General features: G+C 55.6%; 1 protein-coding gene across 2 annotated transcripts in view; it reads left to right on the forward strand.

Moving 5' to 3' along the window:
- Positions 1 to 13,770, forward strand: part of CPNE2 (copine 2) — a 55,960-nt gene that overhangs the window by 10,141 nt on the left and 32,049 nt on the right. For both annotated transcript variants that reach the window (XM_080410982.1, XM_080410983.1), the window contains exons 2-3: positions 5,615 to 5,811; positions 13,153 to 13,332. In XM_080410982.1, the coding sequence (XP_080267108.1) occupies positions 5,615 to 5,811; positions 13,153 to 13,332 (377 nt within the window). The remainder of the gene's footprint in view (positions 1 to 5,614; positions 5,812 to 13,152; positions 13,333 to 13,770) is intronic.

The raw sequence follows: 13,770 nt of genomic DNA on the forward strand, positions 1-13,770 counted from the left end.
TGGAGATTGCAGTGAGGTGGGAGACGATGGGATGTTTCAACCCACCAAAGACCTCTTTCCCTTGAAAGTGCCAGAACTCAACAAGTGCCGCCAGGATGGGCTTGTGTTTGGTGCCTTGGTCTGGGACCCTGGCTCATCCTCCCTTCCTGCCTGTTTCTCCCTTGGGCTTTTGTCCCTGTTCCCTGCATGAGCTGCAGGATTCAGAACCCTCTTGCCTGTTGGGGCACGCCGGCTCGGAGGTTGTGCTCTTGCACAGCTGGTTGGCAGAGCCCTCTGGGCAGCATCTTCTGCTGGCTGGGAAAGCGGGATGCCATCTTTCCGCAGGGGCTGAAATGTGAAGCTGCTTTGGGGAGCCCCCTCTGGTGCCAACGGGTTTGCCTCGGGGTTTTCCTGAGATTTGTGACTCCCAGGTCACCCCGAGCAACTTTGCATGGCTCCGCTGATCATCACCCACCGGGGAAGCTCGCTGGTGCTGCCCGTGTAGCAGCCGGCACAGCCGCTTGGGGTTTTGGCAAGGAGGGTACTGCCTGCACCGGCACCAAACTGTGCCAAGACCTGGTGGACAAGGGCTTTTGTGGGGACAGCAGAGGTCTAAGAGGAGCTGGGCATTGGGGGTGACTATTGCTTGGGCACAAAGTGAAGAAGCAGCCACTGTAGCACCAAGGTGGCCACCAGCCATCGTCACGCCTCGCCTGGGACAGGGTTTCGTAGCACTGGTGCAAGAAATCCAGCTGTTGGCATGAGAGCATTGCCTTTTGAAGCACCTTTAGGCACTGTTTCTATCAGGAAGGGTTCAGTGGGGGAATTACTTAATTAATGTTGTCCTGAACCCCTTTTTCCCCACTATATCAGCCACCTAAAATATCTCGGTACAGTCCCCTTGCCTTCTTTCATCAGGCAGGACTGTGGGACTTGCTTATGATGTGCCAGCCTGGGCATCCCCCTCGGCCAGGGCTACCCTACATCTCCTGGAATTTGGGAGAATTTGAGCTCGGTCCCAGCCATGCTGCCCACGCTGGGATGCTTGGAGGCAATTTTCAGCCTTTCCCTGCCTCGCAGGAGAGATGAAGATCCTGTGATGGCAGCAAGTACCCCAGGTACCCCGTTGCAGGGCGTTTTCATGTGCAAGCACCCCCTTTCTGCTTCCCCCCCGCCTGCTCGCCGGCAGAGGCATTTGCCGGGGAGGGGACCAGCAGCAGGCTGCTGTGTACATGACTAATTGCACGTGCATTCAGAAGGTAACGAGGCTGTTATTAAGACCAGGTGCAGGCTGGTGAATCCACCGTGTTGCCTAGGCAAGGCTGAAAGGCAAACATTTTTGCTTTGCAAAATAATTCTGGAGATGACTCTATTTGTTGACAGGAGGGAGCGCAGCGGCTGCTGTGGGTTTTGACGGTGTGGGGAGCTGCGTTGGGCACCCGTCACGGTGCATCCCGGCTTTCCCTGGTGTCTCCAGCTTGGTGTGTGCTGCGTTTCAGCTTTTCTGCTGCTCTGGGCAACCGGTTTGTGTCTTCCTGCTCCTCTCCTTCACTGCAATCTTCTGACAACCCGTTTTCACCTGCTCTTACATCCTCCCTTGGGTACCACTACTCTCCCGCTGCACCTCCACTGCCTGTGGACTCAGCTGTGTGCTTTATGGGACCCCAAACGTGCCTGTTTGCTACTCACCTTTCTCACTTCCCCTTTCCAGAAAGGAAACTTGCTTCTACAATTGCATTAGGCTGCAGTGGGACAGCCCGAGCAGGTAAACTGAGTCACGGTGACTTCTGTGGGGTACTACAGAAATCATGGACCACCCCGAAGAAGGGAGGGACCTCCCCAGGAGGGACCCAGAGGGACGTTGCATCATAGCTCTGCCGGCTAGCAGCACTTCTGGGGCTGTTTTAAATATGCCCTGTGAAAATAAGTCTGATTTCTTTAAGGAGAGGAGATCACTGATGTTTGAGAGCACTATGAACATTTTAAAAAGCTGCCAAAATGTGTCACTTAAAGCACAGCTTTATTTTTTCCCCCTCTCTGTTTTTTCCTGTTAATGCTTAAAATGGGGCCTTAGCATGGCCTGAGCGACTGCTTCTGGTGGGGCTTCACTTCTGTGGAGGGGAGGGGACCCCCCCAGGCAGCAATTAGCTGGCAAAACAGAGATCTCCTTCCCCTCCTCCTCTTTCAAATAAGTGAGGAAGAAGAGATCCCAGGGCTTCCAGCCAGCCCTTCTGCGTGTGCCTGGTGAATCTGCTATAGAGTGCAGGGGGGGCTGTGGGGTGAGGAAGAGGAGGAGGAGGAGGAGAACATCTGTGTGCGTTGCTCTGGGTCTCCCAGGTGTTCATCTCAGATGTCCTGGGCCCAGGGCTTGTGCATGCCCCCAGCCAGTGAAACCCCTCGCTGTGGGACACTGCAGGCACAGAGCAGCCTGGCGGGGACCAAGTAGTGGAGGAAGGAGTACTTGAGGGTTACGGAGCGCAAAGATGTGCCTGGCTCGGGAGGTCCTGGAAGCTGGAGCCCAGAAAAGATTTGGGAACTGTGTCCCTCCACCCAGGTCCTGCTCTTGTGAGACCTCTTCAGGCATCTGCTGTGGCCAATGGCAGGGGGGACTGTGGGGCAGGGGGAGCTGTGGGGCAGGGGGGACTGTGGGGAAGATGGGCATTGGTGCGTGTCCCTAGACCTCTCATCGGTGCCCTGGCCGTGTTTCAGCAGGAGCCCACGTGTCCGCATGACCAGCACAGAATCAGCAGCTGGGATTGTCCGTCAGGAGGTTCTTTGGCCACAGATGCTGAGCAAGTCACAGGACTCTGTTCAGGGTGGCAAATGCAGGGGGAGGAGAATAAGAAAAGGAGGAGAGACTGGAATACAGCCGGTGGCCCTTTCGGGGCCAGCTCAGACACCCCCAAATGTAAAGCACTTGGGGGTTGGAATGGCACCAGCTTGCTGAAGCCTGGCAGTGCCTTGCGTGGGAAGATGGGAAGCCTCTGAGACAGGGGGACCCGTGGCTGCTGCTGAGGCCAACCCCCTGCCCTGACTTTTTCATTTAAACCCATTACTTTATGGCTGAATCGGGACGGTTACGCTGCTCAAGGTTTTATACCGGGGCTGCGGCTGCGGGGAAGGAGTAGCCCGAGCGGTGATTCAGGAGAGCTGCTCATCTCTTTGGCATCTCCATCTCTGGTGAGCTGGCTGGACCAGCAGCTCCTCAGTGGAAAAATCATCTTTACTGGGATGGTGGGGAAGGGTTGGCAGCATCTTCCTGCTGACTTTTGCCTTCTGGGGGAGGGGCAACCATGGGATTTTGTGCTTGGCGCTTGTGAGATGTCATCAAGCTCTCCAGGTTGGTACCTGGGGGAAAGGCCAGTGTCCCAGTCCCGGATTTTGGGTGCCCAGGTGGGGAGTGTGTCCATGCAGGGGATACGAGTCCCACCAGGTCTCTGTCCTCAGCCGGCCAGCTGGCCACCTCTCCTCTTCCGTGAGCCTGTGTTGACCATGGGCTCCCTGGGGAGCACAGCAGGCTGAGCGCAGGGGCTGAAGCACGGGTGATGCACAGTACACCGAGAGGATGTTCTAGTGCCTGCCAGCCCTGGGAAAAAGCTTTTCCACTGAGTCATCTGCTGCCTTTGGTTTTTGTGAGATGACGCCAAGATTTGGGGGAAGAGGAGATGGAAAAACCCAGCCCAGATCTCCCTGCTCCAGCAAGACCAGGTCCACGCCAGCACAGCTGCCCCGTGTTTGCTTTTTTGGAGGGAGCAGCAGACAGACAGTGGCATAAATAGAACAGGCTTGCCTATTTTAAGACATCAATTACATGATCTCTGCATTAAAGGAGAAAAAAATAAAAAAATATCTTAGTTTTAGCTGCAACTGGCATCATGGGCTTAGAGGAGCAGAGGCAGCTCCGGCAGGGATGGGTGTCTCGCAGCCATCGCCCCGGCAGCCGCAGGAGCTTCGTGGTGGATGAGCCATGAGGACTTTTGCTTTCACACGTGTTTCTCCGCGAAGTCATGGTTGATGGATGGTTGCCCACACATGCCGCCGTTTTACATTGTGCTGCTGTGGACAGGGAGTGACGGCACAGGGTGGGCTTGGTCCAGGCAAGGGGAAACTGCACTTGTGGGAGGGGTGTGGGTGCTGTTTCGGTGATGTACAGGTGTGTGCGCCACCAAGGATGGGGATTTTCTTCTTCTGGAGATGTTTCTGGGTTCTTATGGAGCTGAAATGAAGAAGAGTTTGCATTTACTGTCAGGGATTAAACTCAGGCTTGTTTCTGGTGACTTGGTGTCAAGCAGAGATCTTGGCAGGCCGGGGTGGGGGATGCTCAGAGCCTTGGAAGTGGGAGCTGTTTTGTGCTTAGTATGCATTGCAGCTGGGGCCGAGTGCTCAGGGTGGCCAGCGGCGAGCCCAGAGCTCCCTCTCCCACAGCCGTGCTGGGATAACCCCATCCCTGTCCATCCCCGTCCCGGCTCGCAGGCTGAGCCGCAAGGAGAGAGGGCAGCAGCCCAGCTCCCAGCAGCACAAGTGCCTCTACATACTCATGCCACGGCAAAACAAACCAATAATATTAATTGGCATTTCAATGTCAAACAGCAGCAGATGGCTTGTCAGGGTGGGGGGAAGGGGATGTTTGGGGTTTTCATATAAAACCCTGAAAACTTGCGCTCTTGAAAAAGAGGGTGAACGGTATTGAAGCAGCAGCTGAAAAGAGCTCTCTCCACTAGCAGCCCCAGCTACAAAATGTCATTAGTATGAATTAATCTGAAAATGCTTTTTCTTCTCTTTTTCCCCCTCTTTCCTCTTCTCTGTTGAAGACCGTTGGTGGTTCTTGCTGAGTAGACAGCACATCAGAAGGCAAAACTGTCACGTGGGATGGGGTTTTGCACTAATAATGGTATAAAAGACATTTATCTCTGCAAAATGGCTTTGGTAGTGGACTTTTGCTAAGCTCTTCTTATGTTACAGGGTGTTTTATCAGGGCCCTGTAAATCATCCTGTGCAGCAGGTCCTGCAGGGGCTGACACATTTCCCTTGCTCTTCTGCAAACCAACTGTGGCTGCTTTTTTATTGCTGCCAGAGCCGCTGCTTTCTGCTGGCCTGGTGAGCTGCATGGAGGCAGGGCTGGAGCTGCCCTCCGCCCCAGCCGTCCTTATAGCCTCACTCCTTTCCCTATGAAGATTTGTGGGGCAGAGCTCGTTTGGCCCTTGTAGCTTGGTCCATGGCTTGGGACCAGCCAGATAACGACCACTTTTCACATTGAAAGATGATGTGGAAGTATAGTTCCTCCCCACAAAAAAACCCAGCATGCTGGAAGAAGAGGCTGGGGGACCCCCCAGTTCCTCGGGGGTGGGGGGTAAGCAGAAGATGTCACCTTTCCTTGAAAACCTGTTACTTACGGAGCAAACCCAAGGCAGCTTGTAAGTGCTGTGCTGGGCACACCACGGCTGCCTGGTGTGGTGGCCACCACGTGGGTTGGTGGCTGGGCAGGGCAGGGCAGATGCTTTGGAGCCAGAAAAGCCTCGCAACATACCGAGTGTGCCTTGGAGCACGAGGCCGTGGCTGTGCCCGGCCCCTGGTGCCGCAGTGCTCGCTGCCCTCCCGCTTGCACTGAAGTCTCTCTCCGTTCTCGTACCCACAGAGTGCCTGGAGCTGCTGCCGTTGGTGTCCATGGCGTACACCATGACCCCCACACCGGCGGGACCCGTCGGCTCCCAGTACTGCGTCTGCAAAGTCGAGTTGTCCGTCTGTGGCCAGAACCTTCTGGACAGGGATGTCACCTCCAAATCCGACCCTTTCTGCGTCCTCTTCATGGAAGTCAACGGGAAGTGGGTGGAGGTAAGTCCTGAAGCTGCGTGGATCTCCTCCTCTAGTGGTTTGCCCGTGCCAGTGCCTTCTCCCTCTGTGCTCCACTGCGAGGCCGGTCCTTGTTCCCCCCCGAGCAGGGGTGGGAGCTCTTCTGCTCCTCCCCGGGCTGCGCGCGGTGCCAGTGTGTTAATGATCCTGCGTTCTGCAGCCAGCCTTTTCCCCCGGACCGCTCTGCCTTGTGCTGGGTGGTCGCTGTAACGGCAGACTTCAAGTTGCCAGCCTCTGGCAAGGTGCGTGGCAGACATGGAAGGATCTTGCCACCTTCAGGGCAGTCCCCACCCTTCTCAGGCTGCTGTGAGCTGGGTGTGCTTCGGCTTGGAGTGCCCAAAATGCTGATCCCATGTGACAGTTAGGTGTTGTGAGGTCCTGCTTGCAACGGGTGTGTTTCTAGGTGTGTGAAGATAAGCTGGTTCTTGGATCCTGAGTTGCATGGGAAGCTGCTCTTTGGGTTTTGCTTGAAGAGTGGCTCTTCCTGGGAGGCAGGAGCGTGCTGGATGAGGGTCTGGCCGGTCAGTCCAGTGGAAAACCCCCATCCAGGGCAGCTTACGCTCTCAACACCCGTGGCCTCCTTCAAGAGGTATATCAAGGGCAAGAGTCCTTAAGCCAGATGTTTCATGGACCGGTGGTGGGGAGGTCAGGACCATGGGATGGGGAAGGAGACTGTCGGGAGCTGGGTGCATGGGGGGTTGGATCGGTTCAGCTGCAGAGAGACAGCACCCATCTGGCAAGTCCCATGTGAACCATTTGCAGACACTGGCCTGTCCTTACCAGATACCTCATAAACTGGTGCTTCAGCTGCCATATCTGATACTGGAAAGAAACCGCAGGTGGTTTTGTTATGTGGTTGTTTTTGGAAACTGGCTCCTTACAAACAAGAGAGGTAATTCCTACAGGAAGGGAGGAGGAGGGGAGGCATCGTGATGTATGCAGCAGGACTGAGTGAACCCTCAGCAGGTTTGCTGAGTGGTGGAGCTGGTTTCCTTGAGGGAAGGGACACGGTCTGGAGGGACTGGGGCAGGCTGTGCGAGTGCACCTCTGCCAGTCCGTGAAGTCCAACAAGGCCAAATGCAAGGTCCTGCGCCCGGGTCAGGGCAGTCCCCAGTACCTATACAGCCTGGGGGGTGGGCGGGTGGGGAGCAGCCCTGTGCAGAATGACCTGGAGATGCGGGTGGGTGACAAAGTGGATGTGACCCGGCAACATGCACTCATAGCCCAGAAAGCCAAGTGTGTCCTAGGCTGCATCACCAGCAGTATGGCCAGCAGGTCGAGAGAGGGGATTCTCTCCCTCCACTCTGCTCTCGTGAGACCCCACCTGCATCCAGCTCTGGAGTCCTCAGCGCAGGAGAGATATGGACCTGATTGAGCGGGTCCAGAGGAGGCCACGCAGATGATCCAAGGGCTGTAGCAGCTCTGCTGTGAGGGCAGGCTGAGAGAGCTGGGGTTCTTCAGCCTGGAGAAGAGGTGGCTTGGGGGAGACCTCACTGTGGCCTTCCGAGATTATAAGGGGGGCTTATAAGAAAGATGGAGAGAGGTGTTTTACCAAGGCCTGTAGCGACAAAGCAAGGGGCAACAATTTTAAACTGGAAGAGGGTGGGTTTAGGTTGGACATAAGACGTTTTTTACAATGAGAGTGGTGAGACACTGGCACAGAGAAGTTGCGGATGCTCTGTCATTGGAAGTGTTCAAAGTCCGGCTGGACAGGGCTTTCAGCAGCCTCACCTAGTGACCAGTGTCCCTGCCAGTGGCTGGGGGGTCAGGCTTGATGAACTCCAAAGGTCCCTTCCAAGCCAAACCGTTCTGTGATCCTGTGGCTCTCCCTGGCTTTGGGGTCCCTGCTGCACCAGGACACCCCACTCAGCCGATGTGCGCGCTGCTGGCAGCCTGTGGGCGCTGAGCCTGTGCACGGAACAGAGTGCTGGCACGCTCCCGCGGCGCGGGGCAGAGGCGTATTTTTATTTTCCTTGCACGCCTGAGGAGTGGAGAGCTGCATTCATTTCCTCTGCTTCCCTACCCACTCCAACACGAGCTTACCCTGGGGCAAGACCCTGCTGATAAAAGGCTGTGTAAGGACAGGAGGGCTTTCCATGGCTGTGCCAGCCCTGGCAGCGGGTGAACACAGGATAAACGTGCCCTCCCTGAGATGCAGAGAGTGCACAAGGAGCCCTTGTGTCCTACCCAGCCCTCAGCGGGACGAGGCTGCCGCTCACCAGGCTAATGGAGCGCGAGGGAACTGACCCTCCGCAGCTGTCTGAATTGTTTTGTAGCATGAGTAAGACGTTGGCTCGATCCCAAATGCTTGCTTCGCAGCATACCCACTGACTGGATGTGGCAGGGAAGGGGCACGGGGGTATGCCACATCAGGGACCAGGTGCACGCACACTGCTGGCACCACGGTTCATCCGGGAGTGCCCAAGGTGGCTTCAGGCAGCGTGACCTCGGCCGTTGCCAGCAGCACTGCTGCGGTGGCAAGAGACCCTGCTCAGGTGGGTCTCCCAGGCAGAGGCACGGCTCGGGCTGGTTTTGCCATTGGGGTGTGCACAGAGCAGACTGGGAACTCCTGAGGATGGTTTTTGTGGTGCTTTGTTTGACTGTTCAGCATCCCACATGGAGAAGCTATAGTCCTCGTCATCTTCTGTGGCAGTCCAAGGTGCCCTCTGCGATAAAATCAGTTTTGTGAATCCAAACTCCAGAGTCTGTGCAAGAGCGTTTAGCTCCGTGCCTAAGAAAAACCTTTTGGCTACAGGTGAAAAGTCTCTGGGCTTTATAAAATGCTTGAAAAAAATAATAATGGGGATTTAATTTTATAACTGCAGCTGTAGGCAGTGTAGGACCTCTTCATTTGGTCTGGGAGGGAGCAGGTAAGCAGAGCTTGGGGGTGTGATGGATGGATACAGGCACCGGTGGTAGGGTGCAGTACAAAATGCGCAGCTGAAGGGCATTAAATCATGTAAACCAAACAAAAATTGTCCCAATCCCTGGGAAATCAGATGGTCTCAATTTTTAGATACTTGGACTAGTTGGGCAGCCTTTGAGTGCTTGGCCAAGGAGCTGCTGAGTGAATGGGCATCACCTAAGGTGTCCTGCAGCTGATCCTGCTGTCAGTGGGGAGGGTATAGAGCAGACCTCACCTTGCCATAGTCTGCAATTAACTTTGCTCAGCAGCCTGGATGAGCCTAACGAGCTTTCCAGCCTTGATAGGTGTCATCTCTTTGACCTGACTGTACTTTTCTGGATCTTTTCTTTCTGTCAGTAATGTCTCAGTCCAGCAGTTTTGATTCCAAAGCTTCTTTTACAATACAAATGTGTGGTGGTTTTATTATTTTTTTTCTTCTTTTTCTCTGCTATTTTTAGCTTCTTTTTAATTGGCACAACAGGCACTGGACGTCAGCCTTGAGCAGCAGATTGCTCAGCGCTCCGCTGCTGTGGTTTCAGTGGAGATTAGTGTGTTGCACGAGCCAGCACGTGGTGTGGGGTGCTCGCACGCCATGGAGCTGCCCCTGTCAGCTGGCACGCCGGGGGCGCAGCTGGCACCGGGGTCCCCCCGCTCCCACCCATGGCCGTAGCAGGGGTTTGGGCTGCAGCTGGGGGACGGGGAGGGCCCAGAGAGGTGGGCTTGCCCGCCAGAGCCTGTCTGGATGGGACCCTTGGTAGACCCTTGGCAGCTCCTGGCACCGTGGTTTGGAGCAACCCGGGGGTGCCGGCGCTGTCCTGCGTGGATTTTGGCTGCACAGACATGCTCCTTGCCCTAAGACAAGCTCTTTTCTTGCCTGAAAGCGGTGGCCTCAGAAACACGTCCCAACCACCGGACCTGGGTTAGGAGGTGGGTCTCTCCTTCAGGACCAGCCCCCGCCGCCGTGGTACCAGTGTCTGGACTGGGTGGCAGGGCTGCGGCACCAGCTGACGCTGACAGAAAGATTTCTGCTTGTTCTTTCTAGCTGTCACACTTGTTCCCAAATACAATTATTTTGTCTTGCTGAGCTTAATAGGAATTAAGACATCTTCGTGAATCAGCCTTGGAGGGGGTGGGGAAGGGAGGGAAAATAAACCACAGGCTGAGAAGTGACAGGAAGGCAGGTGACTAAGTGTCCTGCCGGATGCCATCGGCTTGCAGGAGCCATGCAAGACCTGGCCTGTGCGGCGGGGAGCGGGGACACATGACTCAGCTGTGCTGCTGCCTTTGACCCACTCAAGTGACATGGCCGGCCCCGCGCCTTCAGCGAGAGCTCGTGGGGGCTTTGGGGACCACCCCCCGTGTGGGCACTTCAGCGTGCTGGGGTGCTGCACCTCTCCAGCTGCCTCCCTTTGGGTGCTGCTGGACTCTCCGGAGGCACCCACTGAACACAAGGGCTGTCCCTGGCGGTGATCTCCCAGTTCCGTGCTGGATTTGCGGAATCAAGACTCTTAGCCAAACAGGCCGCGTTAGTTAGCCTGGTTACCTCTTAGAAACCCTCGTGCTTTTCTGCTCTGGGGCAGCAGAGCCACCCCTGCAGCCCTGTAAGCGCTGGGCGAAGGAAAGGGCAAGAGCCCGTCTCCCAGCGGAGGGGGTTGAAGAAGCCTCGTGCGTGATGATCACTGGCAAGGTGACTGGTGCTCACCAGCCAACCGACTGGTGCTGATCCAACCAAGGATCAGACCATGTGCAGCGGTCACCTGGGCCTGTGATTTTGTTGTGCTTCACACTGCCAACAGGCAGGAGATTAACCACTGGCTTCTAGCTGGGTGTTGAAGGAAGCTCCATCGCTACAAAGGGTCAGCTCGGGACACGGTGGCTGGGCTTTTCCTCCCCTTCCCTGGGCCACCCCTTCCAGGGCAAAGCTGGAGATGGGTCCTCAAGTCACCTCCTTCGAACTGGTGCCTGAGAGCGAGAGGACTGGTTTCCCTTGGTCCCTGTCTTCCCAGCATTTTGGGGAATAAGGAAGGAGCTAAAATCCATCCCTCTTGCCTGCGCAGTCTCGTCTCTGAGCCTTGAAAGGGGATTTGCGCGTGTTGTGCTGCCAGAATAAGGCAGCGCTCGTGGGTGCCCACCGCTGCTGCCCACCGCAGCTCCAAGCACCTGGTGCCCCCGGGATGGGAGGGCATGTCCTGCGCGAGGCTGTGCACCCCAGCCAGCAGGCAGCCCGCTGGCGCGGGTGTGTTTGATTCCCTGGTGTGTGGCAGGTGGCTATTCTGGGAACGCAGCATCTACTTTAGTCGTTTCTTGGCAATTAAGACAGACTAAGCAACCAACTTCACAAGACACTGCACAAGTCGGTATATATAGCAAACCCCCACATTTCCACTCAGTCCCTCCAAAACCTGCATCCTGTGCTGAAGGAGTTTCTTTGGGACTAAGGCATGTGTTTGCTTTTTTTTGTGCTTTTTGGGGGGGCTTTTTTTCTGCTCTGCCATGTTTATTCTTGGCTCCACAGCTCTGGCAGACATCCCACTGTCCCGTGGCCCGGCACTGCCCAGGGATGCCAGTGCAGGAGCTGCTTTCTGCAGGGGTCTGGCCCTGGGACCTGGGATGGCAGGTGGCTCAGCCTTGCCTAGGACCAGGTGCCCTGGCTGCTGGACGAGCCGGGACGCTGGCCAGGGCTGCGGCATAGCTGGAGGCTCCGTGCTGTCCCGCAGGCAGATGGGATGGTCTTTCCAGGCACCAAGGGCAGCAGCTTTTGATAAAATCACACTGGCGAGCACCTGCCTCTTTCTCTTTTAATAGCCCATTACCATCTCCTGGGATAACAGGGCAAAAGGCTGCCAGCTCCTCTGCCGGCTCTGGTGGGTGTGTGGCCCTTCCAGCTCGAATGCTCGGAGCCATCAGTGCTTCCCATGGGGCTGCCCAGGCAGGGAACCCTTCGTCAAACCAGCTGCCACCTCATATGATATCAATATGATCTCAGTAGCTGTTCTCCTGACAGAAGTCCTACTTGGTTTGCTTGCTGAAGGGTTTCCCCCAGGCTGTGGGTGTTCCTCTTGTTCAGCACTCAAGCTGTGCCACCAGTGTCCTTTCTGCCTGTTTTGGCTTCATAAGGGAATGTTGCATGTTGGGCTCCAAACTTGCTGTTTCCTGGTATCTCTCAGGATGGATGATGGGTCCTGACATGAGAGTTCAGACCTTCCTTGGCCCAGGAAGTATTGACTCCCAGAAGTAAATATGCCAGTTTTTCTCAGCTTCAGTTTCTCAGTTTTTCCAGTTGCTGCCACTTTGGCTAAAATTCTGCGTTGCTGCCTCTGTGCGCGTCTGTGCTGGGGCCTGACTGGTGCCACCATCCTCCCAGCCCTACTGTGGTCTAAGTTATGGGGTCTGGGACCACAGCTCCATTACTGGAGGGCAGTGTCCCGGGATCGCTGCTGTGGCTGTCCTTGGGATCTGTTTTTTGGCTCACGCGAGGCGTTCTGTCCACCTGTGCCATGCTGTGTTGTAAACCCACACTTCCACCAGCTGCCTGCCAGTTTCCTCTGCTCTTATCTCTGCTCTTGACTGTGGGATGCTGCAGACCGCTGTGGTGCTTCCCCTCCGACGGTGGGTTCCCCGTGTGCCTTCCAGTTGCCATCATCCTCTGTGTGCTTGCCCTTCCAAAAGCGCAGTTCATTTCTTCCAAATCATTTCTTCCAGCCTGTTTGCAATAGCTCAGGATGACAAAGTCATTCAAACTTTTGTCTTCTGGGTCCTTCCAGCTTCTTGTTTCTCCTAATGCTTAATGAGATCTGTGAAAAATGGCCTGTAGCATGGTTTTTTCCCCTAGGGTTTTTTGTTTGTTTGTTTGGTTGTTTTTTTTTCCCCCACGGAAGGCCAAGAAAGAAGAAACGAGAGGAATTTGGTTTGAAGTCTAGAGGGAAATGCTGGAGGGTTGCTGTTCTGGCTGGTGACACTTTTTCTTTTGCTTGTCCTTGCTGTTAGCTGCATGGCCTGAAAGAAACAAGCTTGGTGTTACAGCTGCGAGGGTCTGGTTGAGGATCAGAGGTGTGTGGGAGCTTCAGCTCCTGGGAGAACAGGGCTCAGGAGCAAACGAAATGGCTCTGGCTTCACCGAGTCTTGAGCCCCAGCAGGGTGGGCACTGCCATGCCAGCTGTTGGCGGCGGTGGGCTCGTGCAGCCCCCCGTGCCAGGGCTGCAGCTCTCTGCCCGGTGCCATCGCTCATTCAGGCGGATCCCACCTTGCGTGCACGGGTGCTGCAGCCCAGGGAGCGAGGGCTCTGCCGGGCGCCTGCTGTGTGCTGATGGGTGCTGCGGGGTCCTGGGTGCCTCTGGCTGAGGCCAGGGAACAGGTGCGGCAGTGACAAAGATGCAAGATGCGTGTGCCTAAATGCCTCTTTTTTTGTTTCTTTGCAGCTCGACAGGACAGAGACAGCAGTGAACAACCTCAACCCAGCTTTCGCCAAGAAGTTCATCGTTGACTACCACTTTGAAGAAGTGCAGAAGCTGAAGTTTGCCCTGTTTGACCAGGACAAATCAAGCATGCAGCTGTACGAGCATGACTTCCTGGGGGAATTCTCCTGCACACTGGGCACGGTGAGGCTCTGAGGTCCCTGCAGCTCGCTGCCTGCCAGTGAAGGGACCCCACATCACATCAGCCACAGGCGCACGGGGGATTGGAGCTGCTACTCTTACCTGCTCTGAAGTTTGCTGGGTCCTTCCTGGCAAAACTGATTTAGTTTGCTTGTTGTGCTGCAGCTGTTGAGGTTGAACTGTTCCATGTTTGGGCTGTTGGCTGTTGGCTAAGCCTGAGCCCATCGCGGTGTGGGCTGCTGCTGGTGCCTGCGAGGAGGCAGCAGCTGGAGGTTTTGGAGGTACCTGTGTCTCACCATGTGTTATAGTCAGAGCCCTGATGGCCTGCTTGGATTTGGACTTTGGAAACTATGTTTAAAGTTAGGCTGCATTGTGGTCTACCTTTCTGTCTTGGTTTTGGGGTTTTTTTTGAAAGCCACGTCCATTGCCGTTGTGTAGCAA

This window comes from Falco punctatus, assembly GCF_963210335.1.
Source record: "Falco punctatus genome assembly, chromosome: 14".
Lineage (NCBI taxonomy): Eukaryota > Metazoa > Chordata > Aves > Falconiformes > Falconidae > Falco > Falco punctatus.